This window comes from Microcaecilia unicolor, chromosome 8 (genome assembly GCF_901765095.1).
Source record: "Microcaecilia unicolor chromosome 8, aMicUni1.1, whole genome shotgun sequence".
NCBI lineage: Eukaryota > Metazoa > Chordata > Amphibia > Gymnophiona > Siphonopidae > Microcaecilia > Microcaecilia unicolor.
In genome coordinates this window covers 244,567,065-244,579,548 of record NC_044038.1, presented here as the reverse complement: position 1 = coordinate 244,579,548, position 12,484 = coordinate 244,567,065, and the positions used below count along the sequence as shown (strand labels likewise).

Below are 12,484 nucleotides of genomic sequence, written 5' to 3'. Positions count from 1 at the left end.
CCAACACTGAAGAAATTGGAGCAGTGAAGGGAGAAAGTGAGCCTGGTTCACACCATGCTGCAAAGATACGCCAAACCCTGGCGTAAGCAGTAGAAGTAGAGCGCTTCCTCGCTCTCAGCATAGTGGCGATGACCTTGTCTGAGAAGCCCTTCTTCCTCAGACGCTGCCGCTCAATAGCCAGGCCGTAAGACCAAAGGGAGAGGGATCCTCCATCACCACGGGACCCTCATGTAACAGGCCCTGCTCCACTGACAGCCGCAGAGGATCGTCGACTGAGAGCCTGAACAAGTCCGCATACCAGGGACGTCTGGGCCAATCCGGACCCACCAGGATTACCCTGCCGGGATGCTTTGCCACCCGGTCTAGCACCCTGCCCAACATGGGCCAGGGCGGGAACACATAGAGGAGCTCTTGTGTCGGCCATTGTTGGAGAAGAGCATCTACTCCCAGGGATCGAGGGTCCCGTCCTCTGCTGAAAAAGCGCGGCACTTGGCCATTGGCCGATGACGCCATCAGATCTAGGCTCGGCTGGCCCCAGCGCTTCGTGATGTCCAAGAACGCCTGAGCAGATAGTTGCCACTCTCCGGGCTCCAAGGTATGGCGACTGAGAAAGTCCGCCTTGACATTCATGACTCCGGCAATGTGGGCCGCTGAAAGCTGCTCCAGGTTCGCTTCCGCCCACTGGCAAAGACTCATAGCCTCCTTGGCTAGAGGGGCGCTCTTGGTACCTCCCTGGCGGTTGATATAGGCCACAGCCGTGGCATTGTCCGACAGGACCCGTACAGGCTTCAACACCAGTACCGGGATGAACTCCAATAACACCAACCGAATGGCTCTGAGTTCCAGGAGGTTGATAGACCACTTGCCTCTGCAGGAGACTAGAGCCCCTGCGCTGTCCTTCCCAAGCAGTGGGCTCCCCAGCCCATCAAAGAGGCGTCTGTCGTGATGACAATCCACTCCGGGGTCACCAGAGGCAATCCTGCAGACAACTTGTCTGTCTGCGTCCACCAGCTCAGCGCCTTGCGCACTGCTGGGTCCACGGGAAGGCGCACAGCATAATCCTCCGACATCGGAGTCCAGCGCAGCAGCAGAGATAGCTGTAGTGGTCTCATATGAGCCCTGGCCCAGGGCACTACTTCCATCGTGGCCGTCATAGAGCCCAACAGCTGCACGTAGTCCCAAGCCCGAATAGGAGAGGCTACTAGGAACTAGTCCACCTGAGCCTGAAGCTTGACAAACCGATTGTCTGGCAGGAACACTCTGCCCACTTGGGTGTCGAATCGAACTCCCAGATACACCAGGGACTGAGTCGGGCGCAGCTGGCTCTTCTTCCAGTTGATGATCCATCCCAGGGAGCTCAAAAGAGCAACTACCCGGTCCATAGCTTTGCCGCACTCTGCATAAGAGGGGGCTCGGATCAACCAGTCGTCCAGATAAGGATGGACTTGTACTCCTTCCTTTAGCAGGAAGGCCGCTATGACCCCCATTACTTTGGAAAAGGTCCGCGGAGCAGTAGCCAACCCGAAAGGGAGGGCTCTGAACTGGAAGTGTCGTCTCAGGACTGTAAAACGCAGAAAGCGTTGGAGAGGAGGCCAGATGGGAATATGCAGATACGCTTCCTTGATGTCCAAGGAAGCCAAGAACTCTCCTGCCTTCACTGCCGCTATAACAGAGCGGAGAGTCTCCATGCGAAAGTGCCTCACTTTCCAGGCCCGATTGACCCCTTTGAGGTCGAGGATAGGCCGGACAGAACCTCCTTTCTTGGAACCACAAAGTAAATGGAGTAACGTCCCTTGCCAATCTGATTTTTGGCACCGGAACGACCGCACCCAGGCGGATCAGGTTGTCCAAGGTCTGCTGCACTACCACAGCTTGACCGGAGACTTGCAGGGAGAGAGTACAAACCCGTCTCTTAAGGGTTGGCAGAACTCTAGCTTGTAGCCGTCTCTGATGACTTCCAGCACCCACGCGTCTGAAGTTATAGTGGTCCACTCGCCCAGAAACGAGGACAGCCGTCCTCCAATCTGCACTGGGGCGTGGACCAAGGCCCCGTCATTGGGTACGAAACCCTGGGGGAGGACCGGAGGGAGCACCTCCGGGACGGCGGTCTCTGCGAAAGGAATGCTGCTTGGGGGAGAAATTCCTCTTGAAGGAAGAGGGGGCAGAGGAACCCGACTTGCCCGGGCGGTACCGATGGGCTTCCTGCAACCGTCCTCTGGAGGTATCGGGACGAGTACTAACCCGAGCCCTGACCTCTGGTAATTTCTTGCCCTTAGACGTGCCGAGATCGGTCACGATTTTGTCCAGCTCGACCCCAAAGAGCAGCTTGCCTTTAAAAGGCAATCTAGCAGGCGGGATTTAGAGGCGTGGTCAGCAGACCAATGTTTCAGCCAAAGCCACCGCCGCGCAGAGACTGTCTGAGCCATGCCTTTAGCTGAGGCTCTCCAGACATCATACAGCAAGTCTGCCAAATAGGCTAAGCCCGATTCCAGGGCCGGCCAATCAGCCCTCAAGGAATGATCCGAGGGGGAAGCCCGCTGCACCATAGTCCGGCACGCCCTGGCCACATAGGAGCCGCAAACTGAGGCCTGCAAACTTAAAGCAGCTGCCTCAAAGGACGACCTTAAGGCCGCCTCCAATCTTCTGTCTTGGGCGTCCTTTAGGGCCGTGCCACCTTCCACCGGCAACGCCGTTTTCTTAGTCACCGCAGTGATTAAGAATCCACGGTAGGCCACAGATAGGCCTCACGTTCACTCACAGCCAAAAGATAGAGGCGGGACATAGCCCTAGCCACTTTAAGGCTCGTTTCCGGGACATCCCATTGAGCCGCAATTAAGGTGTGCATGGCATCATGCACGTGGAAGGTTCTAGGCGGGCGCTTCGTCCCCAGCATAATGGCAGAGCCAACAGGGGCTGAGGGAGAGACGTCCTCCGGAGAGGAAATCTTCAAAGTGTCCATGGCCTGTAACAACAGGTTGGCAAATCCTCTGGGCTAAAAGCCGCGCTGCAGAGGGGTCATCCGCTCCATCCGAGCGGGGATCTATCTCCTCCAAGGAATCCGCAAAGGATCGTTGGGAGACCTCAGACACGCTGCCCTCATCTACATCGAGGAGACAAAAGTCCTCCAAGGCCTGGAAATCAACCCGAGGGCGTTTACCTCTGGGAACCTCAACCTCTTTATCAGAAGAGGGAGCAGGGGCAGCGTTTTGCATGAGGAAAGCCTGATGCAGCAGCAAAACAAACTCGGGGGAGAAACCCCCCAGACTGTGCACTTCCGCAGCCTGGGCAACAGCCCTAGATGCACTCTCAACCGGCGCTCGCAATAGCGGGGAGAGACATGCTGCGCATCCAAAATGGCGTCCGGCGCGAAACTCCGTGAAGGAGCCGCGCGGGAAGAACGGCGCTTAACTTTAGCCGCTTTTGTGCCGTCGCCCAAATTAAGGGCGTTCATGGCATTAATGTCTCCAACCTCAAGGGCGGCCCCGAAGAAGCCGTCCGAGCCGCGTGGCCGGCCAAGATGGCGGAGGCGAGGAGCGGGGGATGGGCGTTTATGGCGGGAAAAAACCGCCACGCCGGAGGAACGACCGGGACATTCATCGGTCACTAAACTATCACCCATCAAGGCGAATCAGGTTGTAAAACCCCCGCATCCCCTCTAGAAGCGCTCCAGCGATCCGGGGAGCGACCCTTTGCGCCCTCAGCCCTCCGACGCCATATGCCACGAGGAGAAGAATCGGGGAACCCCCTGCCCGCTATAAAAAGGTAAAATTACCTGCTTGCCGCTCCGAGCTGTAACGAACTGGTGTCCCAGTGAGTAGCTGCAATTAACGTTTAAAGAAACGCCGAATTAAACGCCTTTAAAGATGTTTAAAAATTTTTTTTTTTTTTTAAACGGAGCCAGCGGGAGGGGGGAGAAAAGGAGGGACCTGGCACCACCAGGTTTGCACTTGCTCAAAAGAGCCCTCAACCCCAGGCCTCAACAAAACCTAAGGATTAGGCTTGGAGGCCTAGCCAGAGCTGCTGCTGTGTGTGACCACCACCTGCTGAGATAGAGAACATACTGAGGAGTTTCCGGCAGCACATGACCACATATAGGGAGGCAAAAGTTTGCTCTCTATCTCCACCTGCTGGTAGATGGACACAACCCACCAGTCTATGGATTGATCAGCTTGATGATATGGAACATCACTTACACTGGTAGAAGATGGAGTCACATAATCCCACGACTCCACTTCAGTGGTTTGTCAACAGACAAATTAAAATATTTGTAGCATCCTATTTTAAGCACCTACACAACGAAGGATGTTCATCCCTCCCAATCCCCCTCAAAAGTGGAGACACAAGGTTAACTTTAGGACTGTAATCTTTAGATGTGTGTAGTCTCCTTGCCAAGATCTCATTCTCCAAATATCTCACTGCCAAAAGTGATAATAAAGCTGTAGAAGGACACATTATAATCTGATTTGGTAAACAGAAGTAACAGATCAGTCGAGTAGTATAAATATGTATGTTATACACAAATACCAATATCCATATTCAGGGCTAATGGTCATTTATAACAGACTGGAGTAAACACAGCAATGAAATTGCTGACCTTTGCCAAGCCAGACAGAAGCTCCAGCGCCGCCAATGAGATGCTCATGTCTTGCCTCCACTGCGAGTTCAGTCTTTGGGTCACCAAGTGGATGCTGCGCATGAGGAGCCCAGCTGCGGTATCTGTATGAAGAGCTAGGATGTAACCCCAATACCACAAACCACAGGGAAGGAAAACAACTAAGCATTAGTTACGGGATGCAAAGCAATCTACCAGGCAGAAACGACAGCAGCCACAACCAGCACCAAGAAAGTAGAAAAGGCTAGCATCCCAATCCCAGCAAGGACGAGTTATTCAAAATGTTAATTCAGACTACAGATCTAGCAGATTATACATATATGGCCAAGCTGATTTATAATTTCAAAGCAGGCTTTGCACAAATACATCACAAGCAGTAAAAATAGACTAGGTTTGAATCATCACTTTCTTTCCTAAAGCAGTAAAAATGTGCATGAAAAACTCTGTTTATTATGTATATACAGTGCTCTGTATTCATAACATACACTCTACTCTCTAAGGAGAATCAACTTTTGGAAAAGGACAAAAACTCTCTCTTTTTAGATATCCAATTCTTTCCTTTCAGTTAGCTTGTGAGCCCTGCAGAATACATTGCAAGACTTTGTTCTTTTCACTGCTGTCTGATCAACTTCCTTCAAAGCTTCAAAAGCCACCGGAAGTGGAGACTGATTTTGGCACACTCCAGAATTTTCAGGTTGACTGTTGAGGTTATATATTAACTTTAATTTGTCCCAGTAATTCAGAGTGGAAAGCATGCCTAGTACTATTCACATGAGGAATACTGAAAAAAATTCTTTCAGGGAAGTTCCACTGCAGGTCTGACAGGTCATGACTTAGACTACATTTATTTTAACGTCTCTGCCTTCTGTTACAACTTTTTAATCACAGAAAGAATGTGGACAGCAGCCATATAGGGGAGATTCTATATATGGCACCTGGAAAATCTGCACAAAAATTGTTTTTGTCTAAGCATATTCTACAAGATTTAGGCACGCTATGTAGAATATGCTTAGTTGATATCCCAGCACCTAAAACTACACGACTCCATTTATACCAACGAAAATGTGGCGTAAATCCCTGTGCATAAATTTACGCAAACTGGGCCATATTCTATAACAATGCCCCTAATTTTGAGAACGTCCAAGAAATGCCCATAACCACACCCCTTTTGAACTGCACACTTTAGAATTTAGGCACAATTTATGCACGTAAATTCTAATTATTGCCAATTAGTGCTTATTACTGCTTGTTAAGTGCTGTTCAAACCGATTGGCTTAAGCCAATTATGTTACATGCATTGTTATGGAATGCGCGACATAAAGAATCTCCCCCATAATGTGTTACTGTTCTTGCACGTGTAAGCCAGGCACACAAAAAAGTTGCAGGGTGTGCTACGTTTCCCATGCTTCACACAATCTGAATGTTTTTAGAACCTTTTCTCTGATGACTATGTTAAGTAAAATTGAAATCCTTCTGGATTCATTCTCCAAGCCTGAACTCTTCAGAACCCTCCCTCCATTGGACGAGAGGCATCATCAAGACCACCACTCAAATCCTGGAGGGCTACCTCTAAGCCACAACATGTGAAGTTGCCTCACATGGTAATGTTCTTGTTTTGAAAAAGGGGTTTTAGGGGGCTTTTCAAAGTTACTAAGTGGCCACCAAATATCAGCTAAGAATGGATTTTTAAGAACTTTCTGCAGGCAGAACTGGTCCAGCTGGCTGTCACTGTTATGCTTTTAACAAAATTGTCAGTTTTGTGTTAAACTCTACCTGCTGTACACTGCCTTGGGTGAATTTGTTCATAAGGGCAGTTAATAAATCCCAATAAACAAACAAGGCCAACCTGAACTTGCTTTGTTATATGCTTATCTTCTCTAATGCTGTCCTGGTGGAGGTACAACCAAGGTTTGAGCTGATGTTGGCCATTGCTGTGGCAGACAGACAGCTGTGCTAATGAAGCTTTTGGTTGTCATAGGCTAGTTTTTTTTTTAATATTCACTTTAGAAGACACTCTGCTATTGGTAACCCATACAAGTGGTTTTAAAGCTCTTTGTATAGCAAATATGAAAGTGATATTAATCACTGGTGCCTCAGTCATTTCCAAGTTGTTCTACACCTGATTGGCAGACTGCTTGAAATTAAAGGCAAAGAAAAATTTCAACGTGGGTTTTGTTAGCTTCTTTACTACCACCCACAGAAGGAATAGAGATTAAAAACAAAGGGAAGTTTTCAATCTGTGAGAATTGTGTTATTCAAGAAAGAGAAAAAAATTTAGGAAACTGCTGAAAGGTATACCTGTAAGTCCTATGGGGAAGAGAAAGAATGAAAATGGAAAAGGAAAGGTTACATTACAAACCTACACAATAAACTTCAACATAGACATGGCCTTTTAGTCTACTAGGGCTCTAATAACTGGCAACAACAAACAAATCACACTGTTACCCTTCCAACTACGAGACATGTTTCAGTTTTCTCGGATTTCAGATGAATTACTAGACTTTGTACAAAACCTTTTTCTGATTTACTTTTTACATGGATATGATTTTTTTTTTTCAAACAAAAATTACTCATTAAAAAGAATCCATGATGAAATAAAATGCAGAATTCAATATAAGACTGAACCCTTTACATAGCTGAATTTTCAACCAATAGAAGTTGGAAAGATTCATACAAAAGGGATTGAGAATATCTGTCTTTCGGGGGCAAAATAAATTTTGCAAAAATGTAATTGAATGGGACGGTATATGAGAAAAAGAACAATCAAAATACTATACAAGTCCTTGTTTTGATAAACCACTATGGGATCTTTGTGTGTGTTGTAACCAAAAATCAATAAAGAGCTGGAACGTAAAAGAAAAATGGGGCAAATCAGACCAGAGACTCAGAGAATAAGTAACCCCCCCCCAAAAAAATGCTCTAATGTATTTCTATGGGAGGAGTTGCAGTTGCTGTAGCATAGAAACTTACCCACAGTGAAACACAACTCCTTTTCAAACTGCCTGTTCTAGACTCTCCCAACCCTCTAAAGCTGCTCCACATACCTCCAAAACTACCCTACCCGCAACTACCCTGCCCCCACAAACTGCTCTCAATGCCAAAAACAAGCCCCAAGTGTCCTACCACCTGCAAACTGTCCCACCCCTAAAATTACCCCTGCAACTGCTCCATCACGTCACAAACAGCCCTCCCCCTTAAAACTAACCCTGTACCTGTCTTCTTCCCCCTAAAAACTACCCCTGCACCTCTCCCCCTCCAAAAAAGCCCCTCCACAATTGTCCCTTCAATCCCAACTATCCAACAAAAACACAATGCATGGTGACACACAGAACCCACAACAGAGATACATGCTCACAAACAATCCTATATCAGATACATAAACACACAGACAAAACACAGACATAAGACATATGGTCACACATAAATACACACATGAACCATGCTCTCCCCACTTGTTTTTGTATTTGAAACATGCTTTGGTACTATTTTGAGTTTACCAGTAGAAAGGTGAGACTGAATTACAATTTTCAGATGATAACATATACCATATGTTTAGATAAATAGCCCCTAAAAGAGGAATGCCTTCTAGAAGTCCACTTTATATTAATCGGGCAATAAAACAGCTAACAGATTCATTGATTAAAAAGATTTTGCACCCTTCGGCATCATGAACTGTTAGCAAATGGTAACAAAAAATGTGCTAAGAAACCTAGATAACAGTACAGATACAGTATGAATATCTGTACAATGCAGTCAAACATACTTAAGTTGGGTACACCACCTTGGTAGTCTAAGCATGCAGGAGTAGATCAGTTTTTGTAAAGACATCTTTCAAAATTAGTCAAGACTAAATCCAGCACAATCACAACATGCTGTTGACATTTTAATGATATTCTGCATCTGCAGTAGCTTGAACAAGCTCTACAGGTGCTTTCTACTTGTTCCTATCCTTGTTCCTAACCACTACTCAATTCCCCTATCCTTGTTCCTTCTCACCCAGTACTTTCCTCGCCCTTAATTGTCTTGTCTGTCTGTATTTTAGATTGTAAGCTCTATCGAGTAGGGACTGTCTCTCTGTGTCAGATGTTCAGCGCTGCGTGCGTCTGGTAGTGCTATACAAATGTTAATAATAATAATAATAATAATAATAATAATACTTAAGTCATTATTTACCATCCAGATTTTTCAGGTTTCTTCTTTCCCATGAATCTCCACAGTTTAAAGGAACATAAGAAACAAGTAGGCCTCCTTTATACAATCCAATCAAAACCTGCTCATTTCCTGTCCTTGGCTATGCAGGTAGGAAGCTCACAGCTTCTATAGCCTGGATGTCATGGGAGTGAAACTACGTATGAAGGACAAGAAGTGCAGTCCTCCTTGTAAGAGATTTTCTCCAAAGACAGCAGTTCACCAATCACACCAATGGAGCAACATCATGAAACATGTTTCCAGAGCTTTCTTTTAGAAGACCGAGGTTCCCACCTGGGATCCACAACACCTGCATTACTGAATATGTGTAGCGGGTCTCAGCTTTGTCATTAACCTAATGAGTTCAACTCCAAAAAGGAAGAGGAGAGGGTAAAGGCAGGCTGATTATCATTTTGGCTCTAGCTAATGGCGGTTTTCATAAAAAAGCAAAAAAAAAAAAAAAAAAAAGAGGAAACAACAAAAAATCTGGTAACAGAACAACTATTTCGGATAAGTTGAAAATAAGAGGTGGGGGTGGCATTCTTTTTTAAAAACACGAAGACAAACTAAAAACAAGATGAACCTCCTAAAGGACCCTGAAGAACAGACTGTTGAAAACTTCTGTCACACCAATGTGCATCTAAACAGTAATACGACATGGATATTATGGATTATGATTGTTGTGGCTGTTCGTGTCTTGCCAAGTCCGAGTAAGTGAAATCAACGTTTCAGCCATCGTGCTGTGGCTTTCTTCAGGGTGTGCTGAGATGTTTGAGGTTTGAGAGGTGGGCGGTTTCATTGGAGCAGTAACATGAAAAAATCTGCTGTGCCCTTCATGTGAAAACTGGTCACATGATTACACTTCAGGACAGAAAGATTTTAGAGAAAGATGATCATTGGTGGCCAAGAAGAATTTAAGAGGCAGTGAAGATATTCAACAACCTCAACGCAGACAAAAGGCTCATCTTAAACAAAGCATAGCAACCAATCATTCAATCATTCAAAGGAAGCTTAGCACGAAAAGGACTGGTGCTGAGGACAAACACCTTCATTCCCATTTGAAAATGTGACCTATAAAAATTTCTGCTCCAACAGTGTCACAGATGTTCCAAACAAACTTTCCTGCCTCAATTTTCCAGCCAAACTTTAAATTTTTAACCAATGAATTTTCCTGGTTTAAATTTCCTACCAAAATTCAAATTTGTAACCAACAGGGCGGGCGCTCCTGTCTCAATTTTCCACCTTCCTGAGTTTAAATTATCAATTAATTTCGCTGCTTTCCAAAATTAAAAAACAACCTGCTGCAATGAAACTACCACCTCAAATCTCAACCAACAAGGTTTGAGAATCCACTATATAAAGACAATGCAGATCTCACACCCCACCCTGAAGAAAGCAACTGGTTCCACTTACTCAGACATGGCAAGACCTGGACAGCTGCAACAATCATGACACCAACCATGGAAGCTTAGGAGAATGTTGCAGTCTTGTATATTTCTTCTGCAGAAGATGACCTTAGATGTCAATGCAGCCACAGACCTGACATTATGAGTCTCTAAGATCAAAACTGATTCAGCATTGAATGAAAGGTATGCAATAATGCCTGATGCTGGACAAAATATTGAAGTCTCCAGCATTTTCCTTTACTACAGTTACCTATTATATGAACCAGTGTTCAGGATATCCATCGCCTTCAAGTCATACAAAACTCGGCAGTGAAATTGATAACAGGTTCTAAGAAATCTGATCATGTTACACCCCTTCTCCGTGAGGAATACTGGCTACTCATAACATACAATCTCATTTAAAATTCTATATTTCTCAGACACTAATACCATACTCTCCTTCCAGAACCTTTCATTCATCTCAAAATAATTGCTTGGTTGTGCCATCATTCTATAACTGTTACGATTTTATCAGCTCTAGAATTTTTAGTGTTATCAGGTCCTACCTTTGGAATGCACTTCCTTCCAGTATCCGGGAGAACAATCCCATACCAAATTTAAATCTGGCCTTAAAACCTCTCTTTTTAAAGATGCCTATGATCAATAACCTGTGTCTTCCCTTTAGATGGCTAATTTGTGGAAATAAGCGTCCTGGACCAAGTGATTAGAACACAGATTTTTTTAAACTATCCACTATTGTATTTCTTTTCTTACATATGATTTTATTTGAATCTACTGCATACCGCTCTGAAAGGTTAATCACTGGGTGGTCTATCAAGTACCAATAGACTTGAAAAGGAGAAGTAATTTTGAACAAATGGGTTTCTGGAGCAAAACATACATAGAATTGGAGGGTGTCTCAGAGATTTAGGATAACAAACTGGCCTACTCTCACGACAACAGAAAACAAAACATTAAACACTAATCAGAACTCTAGAAAGAAAAGAGAAAGACACACTAGGCCACCCTTTTGTAGCAAACATCTAAAAGTGGACCTCTGAGGAATGTGTCCTTTGATGGCAGTGGAAAAGGGAACTGGCTGCATAAACCTGAAAACCACTGTGCATACCTAGAGGGAATCCTCTGTCTCTTAAAAAAGCTTTGGAAATGTTCTAGGGGTTGGTGTTCATTGATGGAAATTGGCAATTCAACCTGTTTTCAGAGAAAATCGAACATTTGTGCTTTAAATATTATTTTTTATTTTTGTTACATTTGTACCCCGCGCTTTCCCACTCATGGCAGGCTCAATGCGGCTTACATGGGGCAATGGAGGGTTAAGTGACTTGCCCAGAGTCACAAGGAGCTGCCTGTGCCTGAAGTGGGAATCCAACTCAGTTCCTCAGTTCCCCAGGACCACAGTCCACCACTCTAGCCACTAGGCACTCCTCCACTGTTGCTACTATTTGAGATTCTACATGGAATGTTGCTATTCCACTAGCAACATTCCATGTAGAAGTCGGCCCTTGCAGATCACCAATGTTGGCCGCGCAGGCTTCTGCTTCTGTGAGTCTGACGTCCTGCCTGCACCGTACGTGCAGGACGTCAGACTCACAGAAGCGAAGCCTGCGCAGCCTTCTACATGGAATAGCAACATTCCATGTAGAATCTCCAGTAGTAACTATTTTATTTTTGTTATATTTGTACCCTGCGCTTTTCCCACTCATGGCAGGCTCAATGCAGCTTACATGGGGCAATGGAGGGTTAAGTGACTTGCCCAGAGTCACAAGGAGCTGCCTGTGCCTGAAGTGGGAATTGAACTCACTTCCTCAGGACCAAAGTCCACCACCCTAACCACTAGGCCACTCCTCCACTCTTCCACTAGGCCACTCCTCCACTAATATTTGTTATTAGCTGCTTTGTGAAATGCCATCAGCAAATTGTCAGTAAACTGTTTCCAGGACGCATTAACTAAATGCACACAACATTGCAGACATGTAAGTCACACAGACTATCTATGCCCTAAGACCTTTTTAAAACACTCAGGTCTCTAACATAAATGGTGAGGTCACACGCCTTTCCCAGAGTTCTGTACCTACCATAATCCCTGAGCAGTGCCTGGGCTGGTCTCTCGCTGTCTGGAGTGGTTGGTTCTGCACTTCCTCCACTTGCTGTGCTAATGCCACTATTAGTACGACTATGGCTCTTCAAATCATTCTCTCCATCACCCTAAAAAATTGATAATATATCATATCTATCTATAGATCTCTATTGTTTTTGCCAAAGGTGTATAATGATACAT

General features: G+C 45.4%; 1 protein-coding gene across 6 annotated transcripts in view; it reads right to left on the bottom strand.

Annotated features, from left to right (window-relative positions):
- The window catches only part of RALGAPB (Ral GTPase activating protein non-catalytic beta subunit), a 174,054-nt gene that overhangs the window by 66,919 nt on the left and 94,651 nt on the right, over window positions 1-12,484 (bottom strand). For 2 of the 6 annotated variants that reach the window (XM_030212441.1, XM_030212442.1), the window contains 3 exons: window positions 12,282-12,411; window positions 6,911-6,919; window positions 4,595-4,728 (listed from right to left, as the gene is read on the bottom strand). In XM_030212441.1, the coding sequence (XP_030068301.1) occupies window positions 4,595-4,728; window positions 6,911-6,919; window positions 12,282-12,411 (273 nt within the window). The remainder of the gene's footprint in view (window positions 1-4,594; window positions 4,729-6,910; window positions 6,920-12,281; window positions 12,412-12,484) is intronic. The other 4 variants (XM_030212443.1, XM_030212446.1, XM_030212444.1 and 1 more) reach the window with 2 other exon arrangements.